Source organism: Budorcas taxicolor, chromosome 11, assembly GCF_023091745.1.
Source record: "Budorcas taxicolor isolate Tak-1 chromosome 11, Takin1.1, whole genome shotgun sequence".
NCBI lineage: Eukaryota > Metazoa > Chordata > Mammalia > Artiodactyla > Bovidae > Budorcas > Budorcas taxicolor.
In genome coordinates this window covers 160,066,775-160,087,633 of record NC_068920.1, presented here as the reverse complement: position 1 = coordinate 160,087,633, position 20,859 = coordinate 160,066,775, and the positions used below count along the sequence as shown (strand labels likewise).

The window sequence follows — 20,859 nt, the reverse complement described above, 5'->3', positions numbered from 1 at the left end:
CTGTCCTTCCCGTGATGACCATGCAGCTTTCTTAATGGAACACAATCGCTGAACTTGGTACATTTCAAGCACTTTAGCCTTCCAGGACACCAGACTGCTGATGAAAACCATCTTCCGTGGGCGCCATGTTAATGAGAGGCCAAATTTCATATGCTTGCAAACTTTCCCCCCTCCTCCCGCTGTACTGCACCCCAACCCCCCTCAATAAAAGGTTGCATCAGAGAGAGAGAGAGAGAGATTTCCATAATTTATAGTATGGGCATTTCACTGGGGACAAGCGCTAATCTGTACTTACCGATACATTTAAGAAAATGCATCCTCCCACAAGCCTGCACCATTTATGACTCTTGGCACAAACCGCAATGCTCAGTCTTCAATTAAGGGACACCTTAGGGTTCATTATCACACAATCGCTCCCTGTGAACCATGCCAAATGCTGTTTTGGCACGGAGCTTGGAAGATGAATTAGAAGGAAGTCTTCTCTATAATGCCGTCTCCCTAAACCCCATTCCCACCATCAGCGTTTATGCCCTTCTCTGGCGTGACCCCCTCCTTCTTTCCAAGTGGCTTTTACTATTCAATTTCTCAACGTCAAAGTCGATTCTCTAGAGGTGTAGTCAGAGATGCCACGTCTCCTTTTTGTCTTCCGGCTCTCAACAGGCCTCAGAATGGCTACAGATGGGCGGCTCTCCACACCCCTTGTTGGCCTAAAGGAGCCACAGATGCTTTTTTTCCCCCTCCTCTTAAGAGCCTGGGGTGGAGAGAAGAAAAGGGACCAGAACGGGAGTCACACGCCATGAGAATGAGCCATAAGGAGGTTCTAAACAGGGTCCTCCTTGCAGCCCTGTGTCTAAACGAAGAGGTGCCTCACGCGCATGGCTCACAGCAGAGGGAGGCGAGTTCAGAGTCAAGGGGAGAGCTCGGTTCAAAGTGAGCTCTGGTCACTTCCACCAACGGGAAAGGAAGCAGGAAAAAGAGTTCAAAGGCCCATCTTCTTACCCCCTCAAAAACCCTCCAGTCCAGGGCCCACAGCGTGCCCGTGTCCTGAATCCACAGGACCCTCCCTGGCTTCAACCTGTGGGTAAGGGCACCCCTTTTGGCCTCCTTCATGAAAACACTGAAACGGAACGAGCATGTTTGCTGGCACTTTCCAGCTCTCCCAGCTGCCCAGGTCCCACCACTGGTGGGGCTGAGAGAAAACAGCACCCATCCATGGAAGGGGTGGGCCCCGGGCTGTGGAAGGAACCAGCGGGGCAGCCGATGCACCGATGCACTGGGCCACGTCCAGGCTGCCCCCGTTTAGGTTCCGATTTCCCAGGGGTGTGTGGGGAGGTGGGTGGGAGGGAGCCGACTCAGGCGCGGGGACGTGGGGGGACCACCCCCCACCCCCGCCCCCGGATCAACAGCCCTCTGTGAATCTTCCGGCTCCACTTAGGACGACAGCAAGGAGACCCATTACTGACTTCTTGGTGTCACACCCACATCTAGAGATTCGTAGATGTGACAGGTAAGAGGGGCTGATGGTAACCCAGGCTCTAAAGTCAAAACTGTCAGATGGTGCATAGCCATTAAGATAAAATTAGCTTAACGAAGGAGTTGCAAATGCAGGCTGTGCTCCATCAGCTCCGCCACGCAGCACAAGGTGATGGGCTGAGAAGCCTTGCCTTTCTTTGGAGGGGTGGGTGGGTGGCAGGCACGGGCCACGGGAGGAACAAGAAGACTGGAAGCAAACAGACCGAAAAATACTTTGCCCACAAGATGTCTTGTGGAAATTTTATTATGTAGAGTGTAAAATGAATTGTCAGTCAAATAAAAAGAACACGTCTTTTTAAAAAAAAAAACAAAAAAACACATGCATAACATTTTCCAATTGCCTTTTTTAATAGTTAGACATTTCAAGCATTATAAGGAAAAAAAGGAGAAAACCCCCCAGACACTGTAACTTCAGTACATCTCAAACGGAATGTCCCCCAGGTCAACTGAAAAATGCAAGAAAAAAAAATAGCTTCAATTCCGTTTTTCTTTCCTTTAAAAATACATGTTACCTGTACAAGATACACTACAGTAAACATTGGAAATCATATTATCCCTTTTATTAAATCAAAATTATTTAATTCATATTGCGGTTAATGCTAGATTTATTTATTCATCTAGTTAATTTGACAAATATTAAGAAAATATTTAAAAGAAAAAAGCAAAAAACACCTTGGAATTAAAAAATAGTTACTACATTTTTATGCGGTTTAATGTTCCACAGTGTTTGTTAAAAGTTATATTGAATTTATTTTTAATATTAAAAATAACAGTATTTATATTTCTGAGAGAATAGAGAAAGGCTTTTTGTTTTGTTTTTAAAACAAGCTTGGAGGTCTTAGATACACAATTGCAACCGGTAGATAATGGAGACGTGAAAAGACGTCTGCTAAACACACAACACCATTTTTATATTATTAACCCCTTTAGAACTCTAGAAATTATACAAACCCTAAAAAATGCCCCCTCCCAATCCCTGTTGGACAGCAATACAATTATCTGTCTCAATTCAGAATGCACATAATTAATTACAATACATAATAGTTCAGTTTTTTAAAAAATGCAATAAAACCAGACAGCCAAGATACAAGAAATTAGAAGTAAAACATTTAATGAATTTACACATTTAAGAATATTTAAATACTGTTTAAAAATTTTTTTAAAGAATTTGTTACAAACCACCTAAGACTTCCAAGCCACTTTTTTTCTGTTGCAACAGAAAAAACTGTAAATAAAAAGACACACGAACAAAACAAAAACAGAACACACCATGTTGAAATGTCACTGCTCTGAGGCACATTCTGGGGCCAGAATTTGCAGGTATTGCTCCAAAAAGATTCCCAGAGCTTATACATTTGAAGTAACGAACAAAAATAATGAAACAAAAATTGTCAGCAATTTTTAGTAACTAATTCTCCCGATTTTTAGAAAAATTCTGTTAATCTAAATATAGTGTTTCACAGAACAAAACAAAGGTTCTTCATCAAAGGGTTTGCAAATCTAAAAACCTCTGTTACAAATAGGTTTTTGCTCACAATGCTTTTGAGGGGAGGGGAGCCGCGGGTCTCGGTCCTACTGTTCCTGTGGAAGGAAGGGGGAGACAGGTTAGTCTGAGGGCAGCCTCAGGTGCTGGTGTGCTGTCTGGGGCTCTGTCTGCATGGAGGTAACGGACGCTGGCACACGCGTGCTTGGGCGTGCACACACACACACACGCGTGAACACCAATGTGTCTAAGTGCCTTCCCGGCCTCGCACCCCGGGATCTGGCCCAGACAAGCTCTCACACAGGAGGCCTCAGGGCCTCCTTCCACAGGGGATCCGGGCGGGCGGGGAGAGGGGAGTGAGCGAGTGACACTCCTCCTCGGTCACCTACCGCCGCCCCCGCTCAACTCCTGTCCCCACAGGGCCCAGCTTCCCAGTGAGACGGCAGACTAGTCTGGGGGTTCAGGGCCTGTGGTCACCAAGGGACTGTCCACAGGGACCTGACTGGCATCAGCTTGTGGGAGTCCTTGGTCCCCTGTCTTCCCCACATTTGGAAGAAAACTGTTTCTGGACAGAGCCCTCTGGTTTCCGGCCTTTGAAGGGGGCACTCGCCCTCCGCCTGCTGCCCCTCACTGCTGACTGGGGATGAGCGTGACAGCCTGGCCACCCCACCCTCTTCAAGAACAGCACTGGGCAGTGGCCACCACAGTCCCCAGGGGCAGTGCCACGCTTGCCCGGGGCCGGCTCAGCCTGGCATGCTCACTTACAACCGGGAGCCTGGGTCCAGAGGAAGACACCGAGGCCGCTCAGCTCGGCGGTCTGCCTAACCTATTGTTTCCCTAAGAGGCTCCAGTTTGTTCCAGCAGGAGCGAGGAGGGGGCCAGGGTGGTGGCTCTGTACCGCTTGGGCCGGGGTCAGGCACATGCAGAAGGCTTAGGGAGGGGGAGCGGAGGCCCGGGCGGTCCCGGCGTTGCGGGCGATCGGCTACAGACCTGGCTGGGGGCCTGCGCCTGCCCTAGCGTCTGCCCGTAGAAGGCAACCTGCTGCCGGTAGTACTCCGCCCAGGCCATGGTGTAGTCCGGCGGGGTGCTGGCCTGGGGCGCGGCGCTGGCGGCGTGACCTGACGGGCAAAGCAGAGCACCGGTTACTAGGAGGGGAAAGGCACAGTCAGTCTGCAGGGACCCCTTCCCAGAGCCTCTTGGGAGGCTTCCCAAGGGGCGCCTGGACCAAGCGCCTGGTGCCCACACTGTCCGGGCAGACGTGGCCTGCCCAAGCATGGCCTGCCCAAGCACGGCTGTCAGCGCTCCCTCGCCTGGGCCCCAACCACACCTACAGTCTGCTTCTGTCATCAGCCACGTCCTCGGTGTCCATCAGTCTGTCCAGCCAGCTCCCTGCCAGTGCCCGGGGCCAGAGTGGGAGGAGGGAGGGCGAGGAAGTGGGTGCCCCGGCGGGGATGCATACGCGCGCCTGCACAGGGCATCGCAGCCCAGGGCGGTCCAGAATCTGGACCGTGGGGGTTGGGGAGGTTTGGCTGCTCCAGGCGACGGTAACCCCGCTGACCAGGCCCCGGCCCTAGAAGGGCTATGGACCTGGTAACGATCGCAAACACAGGATGGCTGCTTCTCTGACAGTGTCTGACCCGCGCTCTTCAGAGCAGCAAGTGACACCCTTCAGACTTAAGACACGAGATGCCTCTTTTGGCCACACCTGAGCGCGCTGGCCCAGCACTGTGGGATGCGCACAGAGGGCTCAGGACTCACCTTAAATGATTCACTGGAGGCAGGTTTTTTTGGGGGGTTGCCGTTATGAGGTTTTTCTCCTCTTTTTAAAAAAACTGGCTTAGTGGAGAAAACTGGCACAGCGAAGAGCTTACTTTGGAAGAAAAGCCTCAGAGTCTCCTGCAGCCTCAGTCCCTCCCGCGGCCTCAGTCCCTCCTGCGGCCTCAGAGTCTCCCGTGGCCTCAGTCCCTCTCCGCAGCCTGAGTCTCCCTCCTCCCCGTCTCACCTGCCCGCGACGGCCAGGGAGAGCCGGGCAGCGGCCCGGTGGCAAGGCGGCCAACAGCCAACAGCCCCCGGCCGGTCTGGGTCTAACCAAGGGTTCTCACGTGGACAGCCCGGGCTGGGGCTCGCCCCGTGTGGAGCCCGGAAGGGAAGATCGAGGAGGGGAGGAAGGCAAAGGACGCCCGCGCGGCTCACTGACAGGGTTGGGGTGGGTGGAGCAGACAAAGGCAGACGCCCAGATGGACGCACACAGGGCAAGCGGCAAAGGTGACGGGTCATGGGCTCCGGAGCCGCAGGCGTGGGCCCTGGGGCCGGGGCCCTCCCTGTGCAGAGGCCGAGGCACTCACTCTGCTTCTTGTAGTAGTCCTCCCAGGCCTTGCTGTAGTCAGGCTGGCTGCTCTGCGGCTGGCTCTGCTGGCCTGCGCGGAGAACACAGAGGCAGTCAGGGCTCCGGGCCCTGCTCTCCGCACTCACTCACTGGCCTGGGAGGAAGGAGGCAGGCCGGCTCAGGCCCACCCCTGGCAGGAGCCCCCAGGCCAGCGGGGGCGGACGCCAGTGAGCCCCGTGAGGCTGGGGCAAGCAGCAGGAGCGGCCTTGACTCCCTTGGGTCAGAGACCTGGGCTTCCGAGGCCGGAGCCTGAGGCCCCGAGCGCTGTCTGCAGCTCCCTGGATTGGCCCTCAGACGGACAGAGTCCAAACGGCACTGACTACTCCCCTGCGCTGCCCCTTCTGTTCAAAGACTGATGGCTGCCTCTGGACAAGGAAAAAATTACAGGAGACACATAGGGAAAGTTCCAGAAACTGTGCTCAAGATGACAAGATGAAGTACACGCAGCGAGGGACTGACGCCAAAACGTACACCTGACCCCCACCCAGCCTCGTGCTGTCCAGGGTGGGCTGGCGGGTAGAGGACGTGTGTGGGGTGGCCTCTGCCCTCCTCTCTGAATTACTGGGTGCGGAAAGGCTAGGGTGGGAGGCACAGAGCAGCAGCAGTCTGTCTGGGGCATCGGGCGGTGGGCGGCGGGGCGGTTATTAGACTTGACCACAGACAAGGTAGGACCTTTCTTCTGCTGAGGGCTGGCCTGTGTGTCCCCGTGAAGGCCCCACCAATGTCCTTCCTTCGGTTAGAATCACCGCCTGCAGCAGGTGGGAAGCTCAGTTCAGTAGCTCAGGCGTGTCCGACTCTTTGTGACCCCATGGAGTGCAGCACACCAGGCTTCCCTGTTCATCACCAACTCCTGGAGCTTGCTCCAACTCATGTCCATTGAGTCAGTGATGCCACCCAACCATCTCATCCTCAGGCAGGAAGGACATACTCAAAATCAGGTTTCATGGTCAAATGCTTTCCCCAAGAGTTAATTTACTGAGGACTGAGAGGGGCACAGGGTTGGGGAAAGAGCCCCCTTCCTACCGGGGCAGGACCACCGTGACAGGACCAGACTTGGACTTGGACGCTGATGACAGGAGGCTGTCGATCGGAGAAGGCCAGGCATGAGGAACGGGGCAGAGGGAGCAACCTGCTCAGACATGGAGGGCATGGGCAACGGGGTTTTTCTTCTCAACAAGATTTCACGGACCAAAATCAATTCTCAATTCCCGAGTAAACCAAGCGACAGCACAGATGAAGCTGGTGAAGAACCGGGATGAGCTGCGCTCCGCTTCCTCAGCCCACGTGCCTCTGCTGACTCCTTACCCACCTGGGCCTGGGGCAGCAGCGGGGTGGGCTCTGCAGGAACCCCCAGGCCCTTAGAGATGCATGTGAAGCCTGCAGCTTTAGGGGAGAGCTTCACCAGTCAGGGGCTCCTCCCCAGTTCTCTGTCCTGGGTGACGGGCATGGGAGAGCCCTGACCCAGGCGGCTTCCCACGCTGGGGGTGCCTTCTGGTGGAACAGGAGAAGAAGAGATGTGCCGGGCTGTGGGGAGAGCGAGCACTGTGCAATGGGGAGGAAGAACCTGGGTGGTGTGAAGGTGTTCGTGGTGGAGTTCTTATGGATATTCTGCATGTGTAAAACGTTTTGTTAAGAAAATGCCAGGGAAAAGAAGGTAAAAAACACAGCCATGCAGTGTCAGAGCTCACATGTACTTTAGAAATCAAATCCAAATCCTTCATTTCACTGACAAAAGAAATGGAGCCCCGGAGAAGGGGGGACACGTCTAAGGCCATCCAGCCAGGCTCCGGACTCCCGGGTGCTTCTCCAGCTATGGATCTGACAGGTGCCTGGGGCAGGGCTCACAGCCAGCGCTCTGCTGGGGGGTGGGGGGAACCCCGGGCCCAGCCCCTGAGAGCAAAGCTGCAGCGTGTCCAGTGGCCTGGTGCCGAGGGAAGCCTGCCAACGCGCTGACGAGCGCTTTCCAAACACCACCAGGCTGGCCCTTCAGATGTCCAAAAACAAAAGAACCTAAGGTAAGCAATTTCGTGGGGCTTTTGGCTTTTTTTTGCGGGGAGGTGGGGGTGCGGGGGAAGCCTATGAAAAATAAGCTTTACCAGCGAAAGAACTCAAGAATGAGTCCCTGAAGCTGATGGGAGGCTAGAGAGAGGGTGTGGGTGTGACTCCAGCAACCTCTTTCTCTTTTACAATCAGTTTTCTTAAGAGAGCAAATTTTCTAACTGTGTGTTTTCTGAAAGTTCAGGAGATAGAAAGAGTCCCTTCCTAAGATGTTGCCAGAAAAGAAGACAGGGAGGAGGCCACCTGGAGACCAGAGGAGGAGAGCAGGTGGGCACCCAGTGCAGGGGAGGCGGGGTGCGGGGTGGGGGCACTCAGGCCAAGCCTCCCAGAGACCAGAGGGAGAGAGCGGGTGGGCACCCAGTGTTGGGGGGGGGCACTCAGGCCAAGCCGCCTGGAGACCAGAGCAGGAGAGCGGGTGGGCACCCAGTGTGGGGCGGGTGGGGTGTGGGGCGGGGGCACTCAGGCCAAGCCGCAGGCCTCTCAGACCCTCGGCAGGGAACAGGAGTGAAGGCTGTAGCCCTGAGGAGGACGGGGCTGGTGGGACAGAAAGGTTTGAGGAGTCCTCAGGAGGTCCCCCCCAGCTGGAGACGTGTCCCAAGCCCCTGGAGGCCTGTCTGGGGGGTGGGGGGCGGTCCCGCCTCCTCCTGAATCACTTACTTGGAACCTGCTGTGTGGGCTGCTGCCACGCCTGGTAGGTGCTGCCCCAGCCCTGGGTCAGAAAGGCGGGAGGACCACTGCGGAGGACAAGGGCCATTCATTCCAGGCCAGGGTACACCCCCTCCCCACCAGTCACCCCCCCACCCCCTCCCCACCAGAGTCATCCCCCCCACCCCCTCCCCACCAGTCACCCCCCCACCCCCTCCCCACCAGTGTCATCCCCCCCACCCCCTCCCCACCAGTCACCCCCCCACCCCCTCCCCACCAGTGTCATCCCCCCACCCCTCCCCACCAGTCATCCCCCCCCTCCCCACCAGAGTCACCCCCAACCCCCTCCCCACCAGAGTCACCCCCCCACCCCCTCCCCACCAGTCATCTCCCCCGACCCCCAGCACCAAGGTCTCCGGAGAAGCCAGTGTGCAGAGTGAAGGCAGGCCACCCACCTCACAGGGGCGCTATGGGGGTTTCCATTCACTTTAGCAGCAATGTTTGGGAAGCACCCTGAGCTCCTTGGAGGAAAGGTGCTGAAAGAAAGTGGGAAAAATAAAGACAAGAGCTGAAGACCCAACACAGGAAGGGCTTTCACAAGAGACTCCCTTCCCCAGCCCGGCCCAGGGCGGGAAGCCCTCCCTGGGGATGCTGGCGGGCCAGGGGACCCTCTGCCCTCTGGGCAGGCTCTCAGCCCAGCGCTGGTCAGTGAGCCATGGACAGGCCAGAGGGATGACAGGGATGGGTTCTGCCCACATCCTGGGCTTCTGGCTGGCATCCCCAGAATAGCTGCAAAGGAGGGCCTCCTAGGTGGGCAGGGAATTCTCGCAGTCCACACAGGTGCAGAAGACTCACTTTTGATGAGGTGCGGCAGGCGGCTGGCTGAAGGGACTCTGTCCAAAGGGTCCAGGAGCTCCGAGACTGGTCCCCTGTCAGGACACAGAGGGAACTCTCACTGCCCGCCGGCTGCACTGGTGCCCTCTGCCCAGGCCCGCCCCGGGACGAACCACAGCCTCCGGGGAGACAGAGACTCGTGGGGTAAAGGCACCCTGCGGCACTCACTAGCCTTCCTTCCCCGCGGAAGGGCCTGACTGCGGGGCGGCTGCGGCCCCTCGGGTGGCGATGCGCCACGCCGCCAGTCCTGCACCACCGCGCCTGCCCTGGCGTGCCGCCCTGGGGGAGGGACCAACCTGCTGGACTCTCCCGTCAACTTAGGCTGGCCCACGGCTCTCTCTGCCATTCTACGGCCCCTCTGAGGTGAGCAGTGGCCCATCTGTCCTCCATCAACACTCCCTTTCTTTATCTGCTTTGAGGCGCCTGAAACTAAAGCCAGAGTCAATGAACGCTGCCTGAGGGGCTGGCCACCAGGGCGAGGCCCGTGGGGGTCCAGGGGCAGAGCTGGGGGAGGCTGCCGCCCGGCTGCTCCTCTAGCCTGCGGGGCCGCGGCTCGGGCCGAGCAGCGGTGGCCAGGGGCGCCCTGCGCGTCTGGGCCTGGCCCGAGTCCCTGCACCATGACCTTGCCCCTCGGCACAGGGGGAGGGGGCTGCGGCCCTTGCGTCACAGGAGGACCCAGAGGCCCAGGAAGTGTGAGGTTCTGGGGGGAAGCAGGTACCTTGGACAGACAAAAGAAACCCCCGCAACTCCCGAGCCGGCTGGCAGGGCCCGCGTACGTACGCCAACTTTCTCATCTATGAGGTGTCTGGCCACCTCGATCTGTGGAGGGAGCCCCCGGATGGTGAATATCCGCAGGTTGGGGTCGGTGCTGGGAGGGGGGTTCCGCTGAAGCTCCACGTGCGCTCCCGACTGCTGGTTTATGCTCTTGATGTTCTCGCCCCCTGTGGGTGGCAGGACAGACACAAGGGTAAGCAGCGACTGCGGCAAACCCCAAGCTTGGAGCTCACAGAGAAGGAGGAGGAGCTTTCCATCCACCAGCGCTCGTCCTAAGAGTTGACAAGTCCTGTCCACTTATGCTTGAGAATGGTTCTAGTCAAAACTAGGGCTGTCTCACCTGTGAAACCAGACTTCTGCGGTGAAGCTGGTCTTGCTTTCTGAGCCAGGCTGAGGCATGGAGCCCATGGAGCAGCCACTGGTCCCTGTCTCTGTGTCCTGGGCTGAGGCGCCCTGGACTGCAGATTTACACACAGTCAGCTCAGCTGGGGAAGGCGCTCCCTCCTTCTCCGCCCAAGGATGGCGAGCCGGTGGCCCCTCCCTGGCACAATGGGGGCCTTCGGCCCCAGCGGGGGGGGGGGGGTCACCGCACAGCTGGTCCCCTCCCTCCACAGGTCAAACAGACGGCCACAGGCCCAGCGACACCCAGTAATTCCCCGTCCTGTCGCTTCTCAAATCTCTCTGTTCCCCGGGGGTGGGGGCGGGTCTAGACGGAGAGGCAGGCTGAGGATGGGGGTCACAGAGGCCTGGGTGGAGCGGGGCTAATGAAAATGTAGTTGGACTCTTTGAAAATCTGGGAGAGTCCCAGTCTCTTAATGAAATTTGCGTAACAAAAGCTCCACCGGGGTAACAATGGTTTGATTCTTCTTTTCAAATTTCACAGAACTTACAGATCCGCTCTGCTCTTTGGGGTGGGGTAAAGGCAGAATACAAGGAGAATTTGGAGCACAGGATTTTATAAAACTGGAGGAGAATAGTCTGTATAAAATCTGGAGTAGGCTACCAGGGAGCCTGAGAGGATCAAAGCGAAGGCTAGAGGCCAGTCTCTGTGTCACCCCTCCCCACCCAGAGTCAAAACTAACCTCCAACTGTCATTTCATACTAATGTGTCCACAATCCTTCACTCCCCAGCCTGCCCCTCACCCGCATGGCTGGAAACCCACATGTACACAAAGCATCAAGGCGAAGGTGAGGAAGGGTCCCCATCGACAGGCATGGCCTGCACCTTGTCTCATCTCGTCCTGAAAGCACCAGGGGAGTCTACAAGGGCCCGGGAGCAAAGATGGGGCCTGGGTCTGGCCGTTCTCCCTGAAGGCAGCGTGAGCGGCCCTTGGCATCACAGGAAGGAAACCAGGCGGCTGTGGGCATTCAGGAAAGCCTGACTCAGCATCAGTTTGGGCAGGATGCTAGCTGGGTTTAGGGTGGTGCTCAATTTAAAAGGATAGTCATAAAAAGAGAAGCCCAGCTGACCCAAAGGCTGAATGGATGGTTTTCTTGAAGATCTGCTACAGTGTAAGGACAGCGTCCCTGCATTTTCTGCCTCGAGCAAACACATGGTCCTGGGGGCAGCGCTAGCCAGTGTGAGAAAGTCGTAGTCTTCAGCAGCTTCGCTCTACTTCCGGGTCGGTACAAGCCCCTCCCGGCCCCCAAACTACTGACCTTTACCCACAGGTTGTGAATTTTCTTCTCTGCATCATGAAAGGTAAGCAGCTTCGCTCCTAGGCAAGAGCGTTTGGGGGGACTGATGAAGAGCTAAGAATAGGTGGGAGACCCTTTCACTGCACACCCCACTTCTGCCCAGACCGCTTGGTCCCGGAGCCAAGAGCACGAAAGGGCATGGATGCCTGGGACTGAGAACTCGCAGGCCCAGCCAGCAGCCCCCTCCTTCAGGTCAGGCACTCAGGCCTGCAGCCCCAGACTCTTCCCCGAGGCGCCGGGCGCATGCTAATACAGTGAGGAGGCACTGAAAAACTGCAAGGGGCCGGAAGGAGTTAATTTAAGTTCATCTTCCTGCAAAATGAGGTCACCAGCTTGGCACATGGTGGCTGTCTCCAGGCACATTCAGCAGCCTGCTCCATTCTTCCACCTGATGGGGGGCAGAAGCGACCCACCAGTGGCCCCCCGGCCGGACGTGAAATCGTAAAGCAATTAATCAAACCTGCTAAAAGGCCTGGCTGACAAGAGCAGGGCTGGCCACACTATCTGTCACCGTTGCTGTATTTATCATGGAAATCCAGCAGGGGCCCAGGGAGGCGCAGCGTCTGTCCAAGGGCTGTAAGTAGCGGGGTGGGGGGTGGGGGGGTGGGAGCAGGCCTGCCTGCGTGTGGCGCCCCTCACCCCGGCACCTTTCCCAAGGAAACAGGAAGACCTCAGACCCAGCCCTTGTGGGGAGGGAGTTATAGAAAGACCCCAGCTACTGCCCCAGCGAAATACATCCTGGCTTCCTGAGGCTGCTCCCGGAGCGGTAGGACACAGCATCTGTGACTGCTGCATTCTGCCGCCTCCCTCCTCTGGGGACCACTCAGGAGGACCTTACAGAGGACAGAGAGGCTGTCCTGTGAGCGCTGAGGCATCACCGACTACAAGCAACTGTCACAGCACCAACAGCAAGGCTCCGCCAGCTCTGGAGAAGACACTTCCCATGAAACCTTCACTGACATGACCGTTCTCCAAAAGCACAGAAAAACCGAGATCTGACTCTCGAACTCCAAGGCGTCAGCTGGATTTAACGTCAGTAGGCCACCTGACGGTCTGGGTCACATGTCTGAATGATCGCAACATTTGGGCAGCTAACAATGTCCACTGAACACCTCCCAGCATGAATACGCCCTGCCAGAAAATCAGAACAAACTCACGTCATTCCTCCCACCTCTGAGAGGTTAATAACCAAGAGACAGCACAGATACAGGAGATAAAACGTTTTAAAAGAGCATAAAACACACAGTGTCCGAGAGCAGGGCCCAGAACGGACTCTGGGAGACGACCGAAGGCCAGCTCGGGGGCACTAGCCTCGGCAGCCTCGGCTTTCTGGGGGTGAAGATGTCCCTGGGCCGTGTTCCGTGGGATGCCAGCACCCCTCCAACGGCTAGAAGATGCCTGGTGATCACAGAAATTGGGGAAACTCTGGGAGAAAATGGTTTTTATATCTTCCATATGTTGTCAGATACGTACAAAAGAAATGAACTGAGAAGCAAACAGAACACCCGGTGCTGAACAGGAGTTTCCTGCCAGCTCAGGGGCTCTGCCTAGAGGGCGGAGAAGCCAGGCCTACTGCCTCAGAGGCCCGGACCTGCTCTCAGCAGCCTTTCTTGCCGGGCCAGCTCAGATGGCCCAGAGCCCGGCCTGCTCTCTCCCTTGCTTTTCACTGAAGAAGCAGCCACATTAGCCAGTAACAAGGGCTTCTTACCTAATGTTCTCTAAAATGCCTAGAAACAACTAACAAATCAATTTTTATTTCCCTCCACAGGGTGTCTGTTACTCATGGTAAACATACTGAAAAGATAAAAGCCATTTTCACATGTTGCGTCAATACAGACCAAAAACCCAAATCCAGTAAGGCAAAAAGTGACGCACTTGTCAGAAAGCAATCTTCTTGGAAGAAATGATCTGAATGGTTCCTCCAAGTTCCCTGCAAGTGAGTTAATCCCCAATCAGTCCACTGACAAACAGTCAGGGGCCCCTCACCTGTGCCTTTCTAACCCAGGCTGCTTCAGCAGGTAGCTGGTCTCCCTTATACAACATCTGTTTCCACGCGGTGATGAAGTACTCGCTCTGCCCCGTTCATGAGAAGGCCCAGGCAAGGAGGGTGCCTTGGAAGGCAGCGGAAGCCTTGCACCTGGCCCCTTTGGTCAAGGGTAGAAAATGGCGTGAACCTCGTGCTTCGGAGGCACTGGACGTGCGGCCTGTCTGCCTTCAGGCTGAGCAGCGCAGCACCACTTACCTTTGCCGATGACGAGGCCGCACTTGTCGGCCGGCACAGTGTAGGTCACCTCCTGGGCGCCGCCGGGGGTGCCCCCGCTCCAGTCGCTGCGGCCGCGGCCTCTGCCCCGGGCCGCTGCCAGGCCTCCGAAGCCGTCTCTCTCCTGGAAGGAAGCGGAGCTCAAGTGGTGCTTCCCCGCTGCCTCCAGCACGAGTTTCCCTCTCTGGGGAGGAGGCTGAGCGACAGGACACGATCAAAGCCACACGTCAGGACCCGAGCACCTCTCCCACGTGGTTACATAAACAGCCCAACACACCCAGCTAAACCAGGCAGTCAGGTAGAAAGCCTGAGGTCTGAAGCCCAGTGCCCTGATCTGGGAGTTTTAATCACTGGGCCCCAGTCTACAGGTATCAGGAGCTGGTTTTCTCAGTGCTGAGCCTACCAGAAGCCTGAAGAGCTACGTATGGGCTTTTGAAAGTGACACGTGAGTGGCAAGGGTGACTTCAGGCCCTCCCCCGACAAGGGTTTGCTATAAAGAACAATTCAGACACTGCTCTGAGTCAGACTACCTTGCAATTCCAGGTGGCGCTAGTGGTAAAGAACCTGCCTGCCAATGCAGGAAAACTAAGAGATGCTGGTTCAATCCCTGGGTCAGGAAGATCCTCTGGAGGAGGAAATGGCAACCCACGCCAGTACTCTTGCCTGGAAAATCCCATGGACAGAGAAGCCTGGTAGGCTACAGTCCATGGGGTCGCAAAGAGTCGGACACGACTGAGCAACTTCACTTTCTTTCCTGGAGGAGGAAATGGCAACCCACTCCAGGACTCTTGCCTGGAAAGCCCCATGGACAGAGAAGCCTGGCGGGCTACAGTCCATGGGGTCGAAAAGAGTCGGCTAAAGCACAGCACCCTGCAATCCAACCAGCAAGAGGAATAAAAGGGTTAAAAACAAAACTGGTTATCTCATTCCTCAAAAGAGGGAGGGGAAGCCAGGCACACCCGCCCGTGGTTTGGGGCTGGAGGGGTCTCTGATGTGTTCTCACTGTTCGCCCAGCAGACAGAAGGCCCACATCCGGTGGCCAAGAGAGGAAGACCCCCTTCTCTCCAGGGCGAAGCAGCCATTCCAGCCTCTATTCTGTGAGGCGCTCAGGAGCGGCAGCCCTGAAAATCTTTTCAATGTTGAGGGCAAACCCGGTGGAGCTGAGAGCTCCTTCAGGGAAGGGGAAGCTCAACAGACTCCTGACACAGCGCAGAGTAAGTGAACCGGCTGCCGTGGGCCAAGAGTGAACCGAATGTCTACCCGGAATCTAGACCAGCAGGAAGCCGAGCTGACAACTGCCTCCTGTTGCACTCTGCTTTTATGAGCGACAGATGACCAGCAAACAAGGTGATTTAGGGATCTACATGAGAACACACACATGCAGCCGACTTTCTACAAGGGGATGCCTCGGGCTCTGGGAGACAAGGCTGTCTCCTCCTCATCTCACAGCTTTGCAGTTCTGGGATCGTCAGTTCTTACCACGAAGAAGGATGTCAGAGAGGAATCCGTGACTCTTCTCTGAAGCTGCCTCATCCTAAGAACTGCCTGGGGACTGTGGACAAAGCCCAAGCCACTCCTGGATATTCTGATTCAGGAATCTGGGCTGGGGGGGTGGGGAAGGTGGTGGTCCATGGATCTGTAACCTCAACAGGTACACCCCCAGATGATTCAGGGGATCATGTGGGGTGTACCACCAGGTACAAACAACCTCCCTGGCTTGCTGCTGAGAAAACTATGCCCAGAGGGGCTCAATGGCTAGGTTGCCAAAGGCCACATGAAAGATGGTAGAGCTGGGATGATGGCTTCTAACCTTTTGCTTCTTTCTTCAGCTCCTACTGCTCTGACTTTTCCTACAAACCTAGGAGACATGACATGACAACCGACCAGTAGCTACAGTAGCTCCCCAGAGCAATGGGGAGTACGTGCTACACAGCGGGGGAAGGTGTCACATGAGCCCGCTCTCATTCCAGAGAAATGTGAACGTGAGCACGGACTCTGGTGCCTGAAGACAGCTTTAAAATTCTGGCCGATCACGAAGTGCCTGCTAAGAGCAGACTTGACTTGTTTTATAATAGGTGTGCCCGACTGTTCGAAACCCGGCCGGCTGCACTGTGACTCCTCCAAGTGGCTTAAATAGTCAGGAACTTACTTTTGTGAAGACAATCTAGATTCTGCAATAATAAAAAGGCAGAATAATAATAAACTGGCAGGGAAAAAATAAAATGAAGGCAGTTACAAGACAGACGGAGAGAAGCTGCTGGCTGTAATCTTGGAGGGAGGTAACTGATGAGAGTACTGGTTTTTAGAAATGGGACTTGAGAGGAGGTGACTGCTCCAGGGTGCTTCTCCAGGCTGAGACACGAGAACTCTGGAGAGGCGGACCCACCTGTGCTGTGAGAATAAGCTCGCTGATGACATGTGCTGCGTGCTGGCATCGATCTGGGGGCCCCATCACCTGTGCAGCTCTCTCCGGACTAATACCGTCATCTGCGGAACAAGATGGGAGAGATGGGATTAGGAAAAGCCCTGCTTCAGGAGGAAACAAACATCAATCTGATTTGCAGTCAGTGTTCCTACCACCACTGAAGGTGTAATAAGAACACATCTCTACATTTAGGACACATTTTAGGCAGGGAAACATGCATGGCTACATCTTTCTGCACGGTCTCTGTCAAACCTCATTACGCAATTACAGCCGTTTAAAAGAGGTATCACAGAACTTCCCTGGTGGTCCAGTGGTCAGGGCTCCGCGCCCCCCCGTGCGGAGTCGGGGCTCCGTGCCCCCAGTGCAGAGGGCCCAGGTTGGATCCCTGGTCAGGGAACTAGATCTCACATGCCACAACTAAGACACAGCGTAGCCAGATACATAAATGTTAAAAAAAAAAAACAGACCTGAGCTATGGCCATATTTTCTGTCTATCATGTTTTCCCGTTTTCAGAGAGATGAGGAAAATAAAGACACTGTAGATAATTTTGCTCATAAAAGTAAATTTGTAACACTTAAAGAACTGTCCTTAAGATTTTTTTTTTTTGGCCACGCCAAGGTGCTTTGTGTGATCTTAGTTCCCTGAGCAGGGATACAACCTGGGACCTCCTGCACAGAGCCTTAACCACTAGACCACCAGGGAAGGACAAGATTTTTTTTTTAATGGTTTTATCTTTAATTTTATGAAATAAAAAATAAGGTGTTTGCTCTTAAATCTTTATTAGCAAATTAAAAGCTGGAAATGCTAATATTGAACCCTACTCTCTTAACTTTTACTGATCTAAAGAAAAAAAAGAAAAAGGCCTGGACACTCCTGGGCTAGTGTGTTCTGGTACATGAAGCATGACCCTGCCAGCAAATCCACAGAAAGAAATGAGGGCCGGAGGAGAAACTGGACTGGAAATCTGGTAACAGAATGTTGCTAGAGAGAAAAGCTGAGAGAGACAGTAAAGAGCACACAGTGGGCTGAGAAGACAAAGACCTGGCTCTGTGGGGTGTTCTTTACTTCTTCACAGTGCTGAAGATCTCTAGAGTCATCAAAACCAACCTGGTTTGAACTGAATTCTCACACCGGCATCGTTCTGGATCTTTTTGATCATTTCCCCGTTTCTTCCTATTACAATCCCGACAGCAAACCTAGGCACGGACACCTGAGCACAGAGAAACAAAACCTCATCAGCATTTCCCTGCAAACCTGTCTTTTCTGCAAGTCTGGTGTAAGTGTGTATACATACAATGACTTTTATTACAACATATTCCTGGAAATGACACATAAAGCATATTTTTTTCCTCTTAGGAAAAATAGTGTGGTTGATGACTGTATTCCTGTCCATTAAAGGCATCTTGCAGGTATGAGACTTGATCAAACATAGTTACAAAAATGAAGTAAAGCAAGAATAAACCTGATAAAAGAGTTTTAAAAATATTTAAGATTTATCTTCCAAATTCTATGAAATAAGCATCAATGTACCATACACGTTGGTACATGGTCCTTCACTCTTTTGTGGTAAAATACATGTAACATAGTACTTATCACTCTAACCACTGTAAACGTGACATTTCAACGGCATTAAATACCACCACAGTGCTGTGTAACCATCGCTGACGCCTATGCCCCAAACCTTCTCACCACTCCAATAAGCAGTCGGTATCTGTGAAACCACACTGCCCTGGTAACCTCTATTCTATTTTCTGTCTCTCTGCCTAGTCTAACGCTTCATGTAGGTGGGACCATATGATGTCTGACCTTCTGCATTTGGGCTGAGTTTATCAAGCATCATGTTGGCAAGATCCACTCATGCTGTAGCAACATCAAGGATATATTACAACCCCATTCCACCGCATCAGTAAAATAGGCTTAGGGGTTAGATACAATCACAACACAGGTCACCACAAGAACCTGGACTTGGGTCTTCATCTGGGCAGTGGGGTAAGCCTTGAAGCACAACCCCAAGCCAGGGGAAAGACCCCAGTCCCTGAAATGCACGCAGCTGGCATCCCTCACTATAGCTGACACTCGTTCCATACACCCCCAGGGAAGCAAGCATACTTATCGGGTATTGCAGATGAGATAGGCGTTAAATAACTTGCTCAAGGTTGAATGCTAATAGAACGTGGCCTTCAACCTTAAGCTTGCCTACTAACCTGTAACTCGAGCATACCTCTATACTGCCTCCTCCCATTCGAGAGCTGAAATCACTGCGCACACCTCGAAAGTCAGCTTGGTCTTTCTCTCGGATGATTTCTAAGACCATTTCTCTCGCTTGCTGCGTAAATACAGATAAAAGGCATTAAGGAAAATAGCCCTGAAAAAACACATGACACCAGGTGAAAGATTAAACCCTCTTATGTTGGGCTCAAAGCCTCAGAAGGTGCTCAGCTGTGGGAGAACTCACTGTGTTGTATGACTATTATTGTTACCTGGGACAGGGGCAGGCTGCTGGCGAGCAGCATGGCGTGTATATCAAATCTCAAGTGTCCACAGACAGGGGCTCACTGTCTGCTAAAGCCGCAGGGGGGTCAGCACACTTGGGCTGGGTCAGAACTCGATTACGGTCGTCCCACTATACTTCCAGTGTGCCATCTCTTTCTGGCAGGGAGAGGGGGTATCTGAGAGCTCTGACTGTGGGGTAGCTTTCTCAGCAGAGAAGCTCCAGCGAGGTCAAGGGAAGAGGTCAGCCCGGGAGCCTACAAATACCTGCCGGCTCGCAGAGCTCAAGTGTCTTCTCCCAACTGGCAAGCCCACGCCCCACACCTGACCATCTCTAAGGCATATCCAGGGTCCTCTCCCCCCGGAGGTCCCTGAGTCAGTCCATCCCGCCCGGGCCAGCACCAGTTCCAGAGGAGCAGGGGCGAAGGAGCAACCACATGTAACAAGTCAAGGTCTTGTGGGAACCCAGAAAGGGTCAGAGTTCTGGAAAAATCAAATCAAACAACAAGAAAAACCAAAACAGCAATGTCCGAGGACATTTGGAGAAACTGAAATACGGACTGACTGTAAGATGATGTCATGGTATTACTACTATTTTCCTAGGCTGCTTTCTAATAAAAAAGGGAGCTTTATTCTTAGGAGATACATACTGCAGGATTTAGAGGTAAAATGTCATACGTGTGTGCTCAGTTGCATCTGACTCTTAGCAACCCCATGTACTTATAGCCTGCCAGGCTCCTCTCTCCATGGAATTTTTTATGCAAGAATATTCGAACTGGGGTGCCATCTTTCTTCTCCAGAGGATCTTCCCAACCCAGGGGTTGAACCCTCATCTTGTGCGTTGGTGGGGGGGTTCTTTACCACTGACCCACCTGGGAAGCCCAGAAAAGTCACATGGTATCTCCCATTTACTCACAAATGGTAAAGCAAAAAAATAAAAAAAATATATATACACACACACACACACACAAATGGTATAAGCAGGTTGAGGGTATTCAGATGTTCACTACACTATCTTTTCAACTTTTATATTTGCAGTTTTTCATAATAAAAAATTTGGAAAATTAAAAAAAAAAACCCAAAGAATAGTTTACCCTAAATACAGCAGACAGCTTCCCCCAAATAAAAAAATAAAGTTTTAAAATTAAAAATACTAAAAACTTTCCTTTAAAATAATTTTCTTGCAAATTCATGAAACATCAATGAAATAAGCTCTCTGCCCAGGTACCTTTCCTACAAAAGCCAAATGTTCCACTAGCGAAGGAAAAAGTGGAGGTATTCTGGGAGGTGGCTTTTCTGCTGTCCAGCCAGTTCTTCCCTCCATCCAAACAGCTCTATGACACACAGCAGTGGAGGTCACAGGCTGGACTGGATGAGCCAAGTGTGGGAGGGTTAGGTACAGTCTTTCTACATTTAAAGAGGCTGGAAACTCTGGGGGACCTGACGGGGCTGAGTGAAGGGCGGGCGTGAAGGGCTGCGTTGCTGACCGGAACTTAAGCAGAGCAGCCACCGTAATCACCTGCCCTCAATCCTGTTTTCAAATCATTGTTTTACATGAAGACCCTGACCAGAAAAAAGTGTTATCAGATGATATCTACCAGGGACCATCACCTGAGCTCAGCTGAATGGCAGTGTTAAGAACTAGGGGAAATCTTTTGTCAGAGACTGGTAGCCTCGCCCAGCTCACAGCCCCAGATCCCCTACAGAGGACAGCTGTTGCTGCCAGGCTGGATCCAAGGTGTGTCGCTCTGGAGAGATTCAAAATGCAGCGAAGGCCGGCAGAAAAAAGAGCGTTTGTGTCTCACGGGGACAGACACGCTCCCATGCCCACTCCTGCCAACAGTCACAGAGCTGGAGGGCGGAGCCCCTGGATGACTGAGACCTGAGCCCCTGCCCGCTTTCGGCACTGGGGGCGGTCCTCGGAGGCACACGGGGTGCCTGCGATGACGGCACGCATGTGCCTTCCATGGTCCGGGCATTTTTTAGTCACCTCCCACCTCAGCCAGCTGTCTCGTCGAAATGGGTCGAGAGAACAAACAAAAGCCACACGGAGCCTGCATCTGAGCTGATCACAGGCCAGCATCAGAAACTGCATCGGATCAGACTTGCATCAGCCAACAAAATCGTCTGTGCTGTGGACAAGCTCTCTGCATGCATTGCCCCTGCCGCAGCCTCCATGGAATGGCTGGCTCTGAGCACTTGAAACATGGCC

At 53.8% G+C, this 20,859-nt stretch overlaps 1 protein-coding gene across 4 annotated transcripts in view; it reads right to left on the bottom strand.

The window, feature by feature from the left end:
• Positions 1-1,815: 1,815 nt before the first annotated feature.
• FUBP3 (far upstream element binding protein 3) overlaps positions 1,816-20,859 on the bottom strand; it is a 47,686-nt gene continuing 28,642 nt past the window's right edge. Inside the window, exons 9-20 of one of the 4 annotated variants that reach the window (XM_052647521.1) lie at positions 18,379-18,483; positions 17,265-17,367; positions 16,118-16,218; positions 13,714-13,855; positions 9,780-9,940; positions 8,961-9,034; positions 8,561-8,641; positions 8,118-8,194; positions 5,362-5,433; positions 4,007-4,134; positions 3,069-3,114; positions 1,816-1,979 (exon numbers count right to left, since the gene is read on the bottom strand). In XM_052647521.1, coding sequence (XP_052503481.1) covers positions 3,106-3,114; positions 4,007-4,134; positions 5,362-5,433; positions 8,118-8,194; positions 8,561-8,641; positions 8,961-9,034; positions 9,780-9,940; positions 13,714-13,855; positions 16,118-16,218; positions 17,265-17,367; positions 18,379-18,483 — 1,053 coding nt within the window. In that variant the 3' untranslated portion in view covers positions 1,816-1,979; positions 3,069-3,105. Of the gene's footprint in view, positions 1,980-2,245; positions 3,115-4,006; positions 4,135-5,361; positions 5,434-5,630; positions 5,768-7,192; positions 7,387-8,117; positions 8,195-8,560; positions 8,642-8,960; positions 9,035-9,779; positions 9,941-13,713; positions 13,856-16,117; positions 16,219-17,264; positions 17,368-18,378; positions 18,484-20,859 lie in introns of those variants that run through there. The other 3 variants (XM_052647520.1, XR_008200098.1, XM_052647522.1) reach the window with 3 other exon arrangements.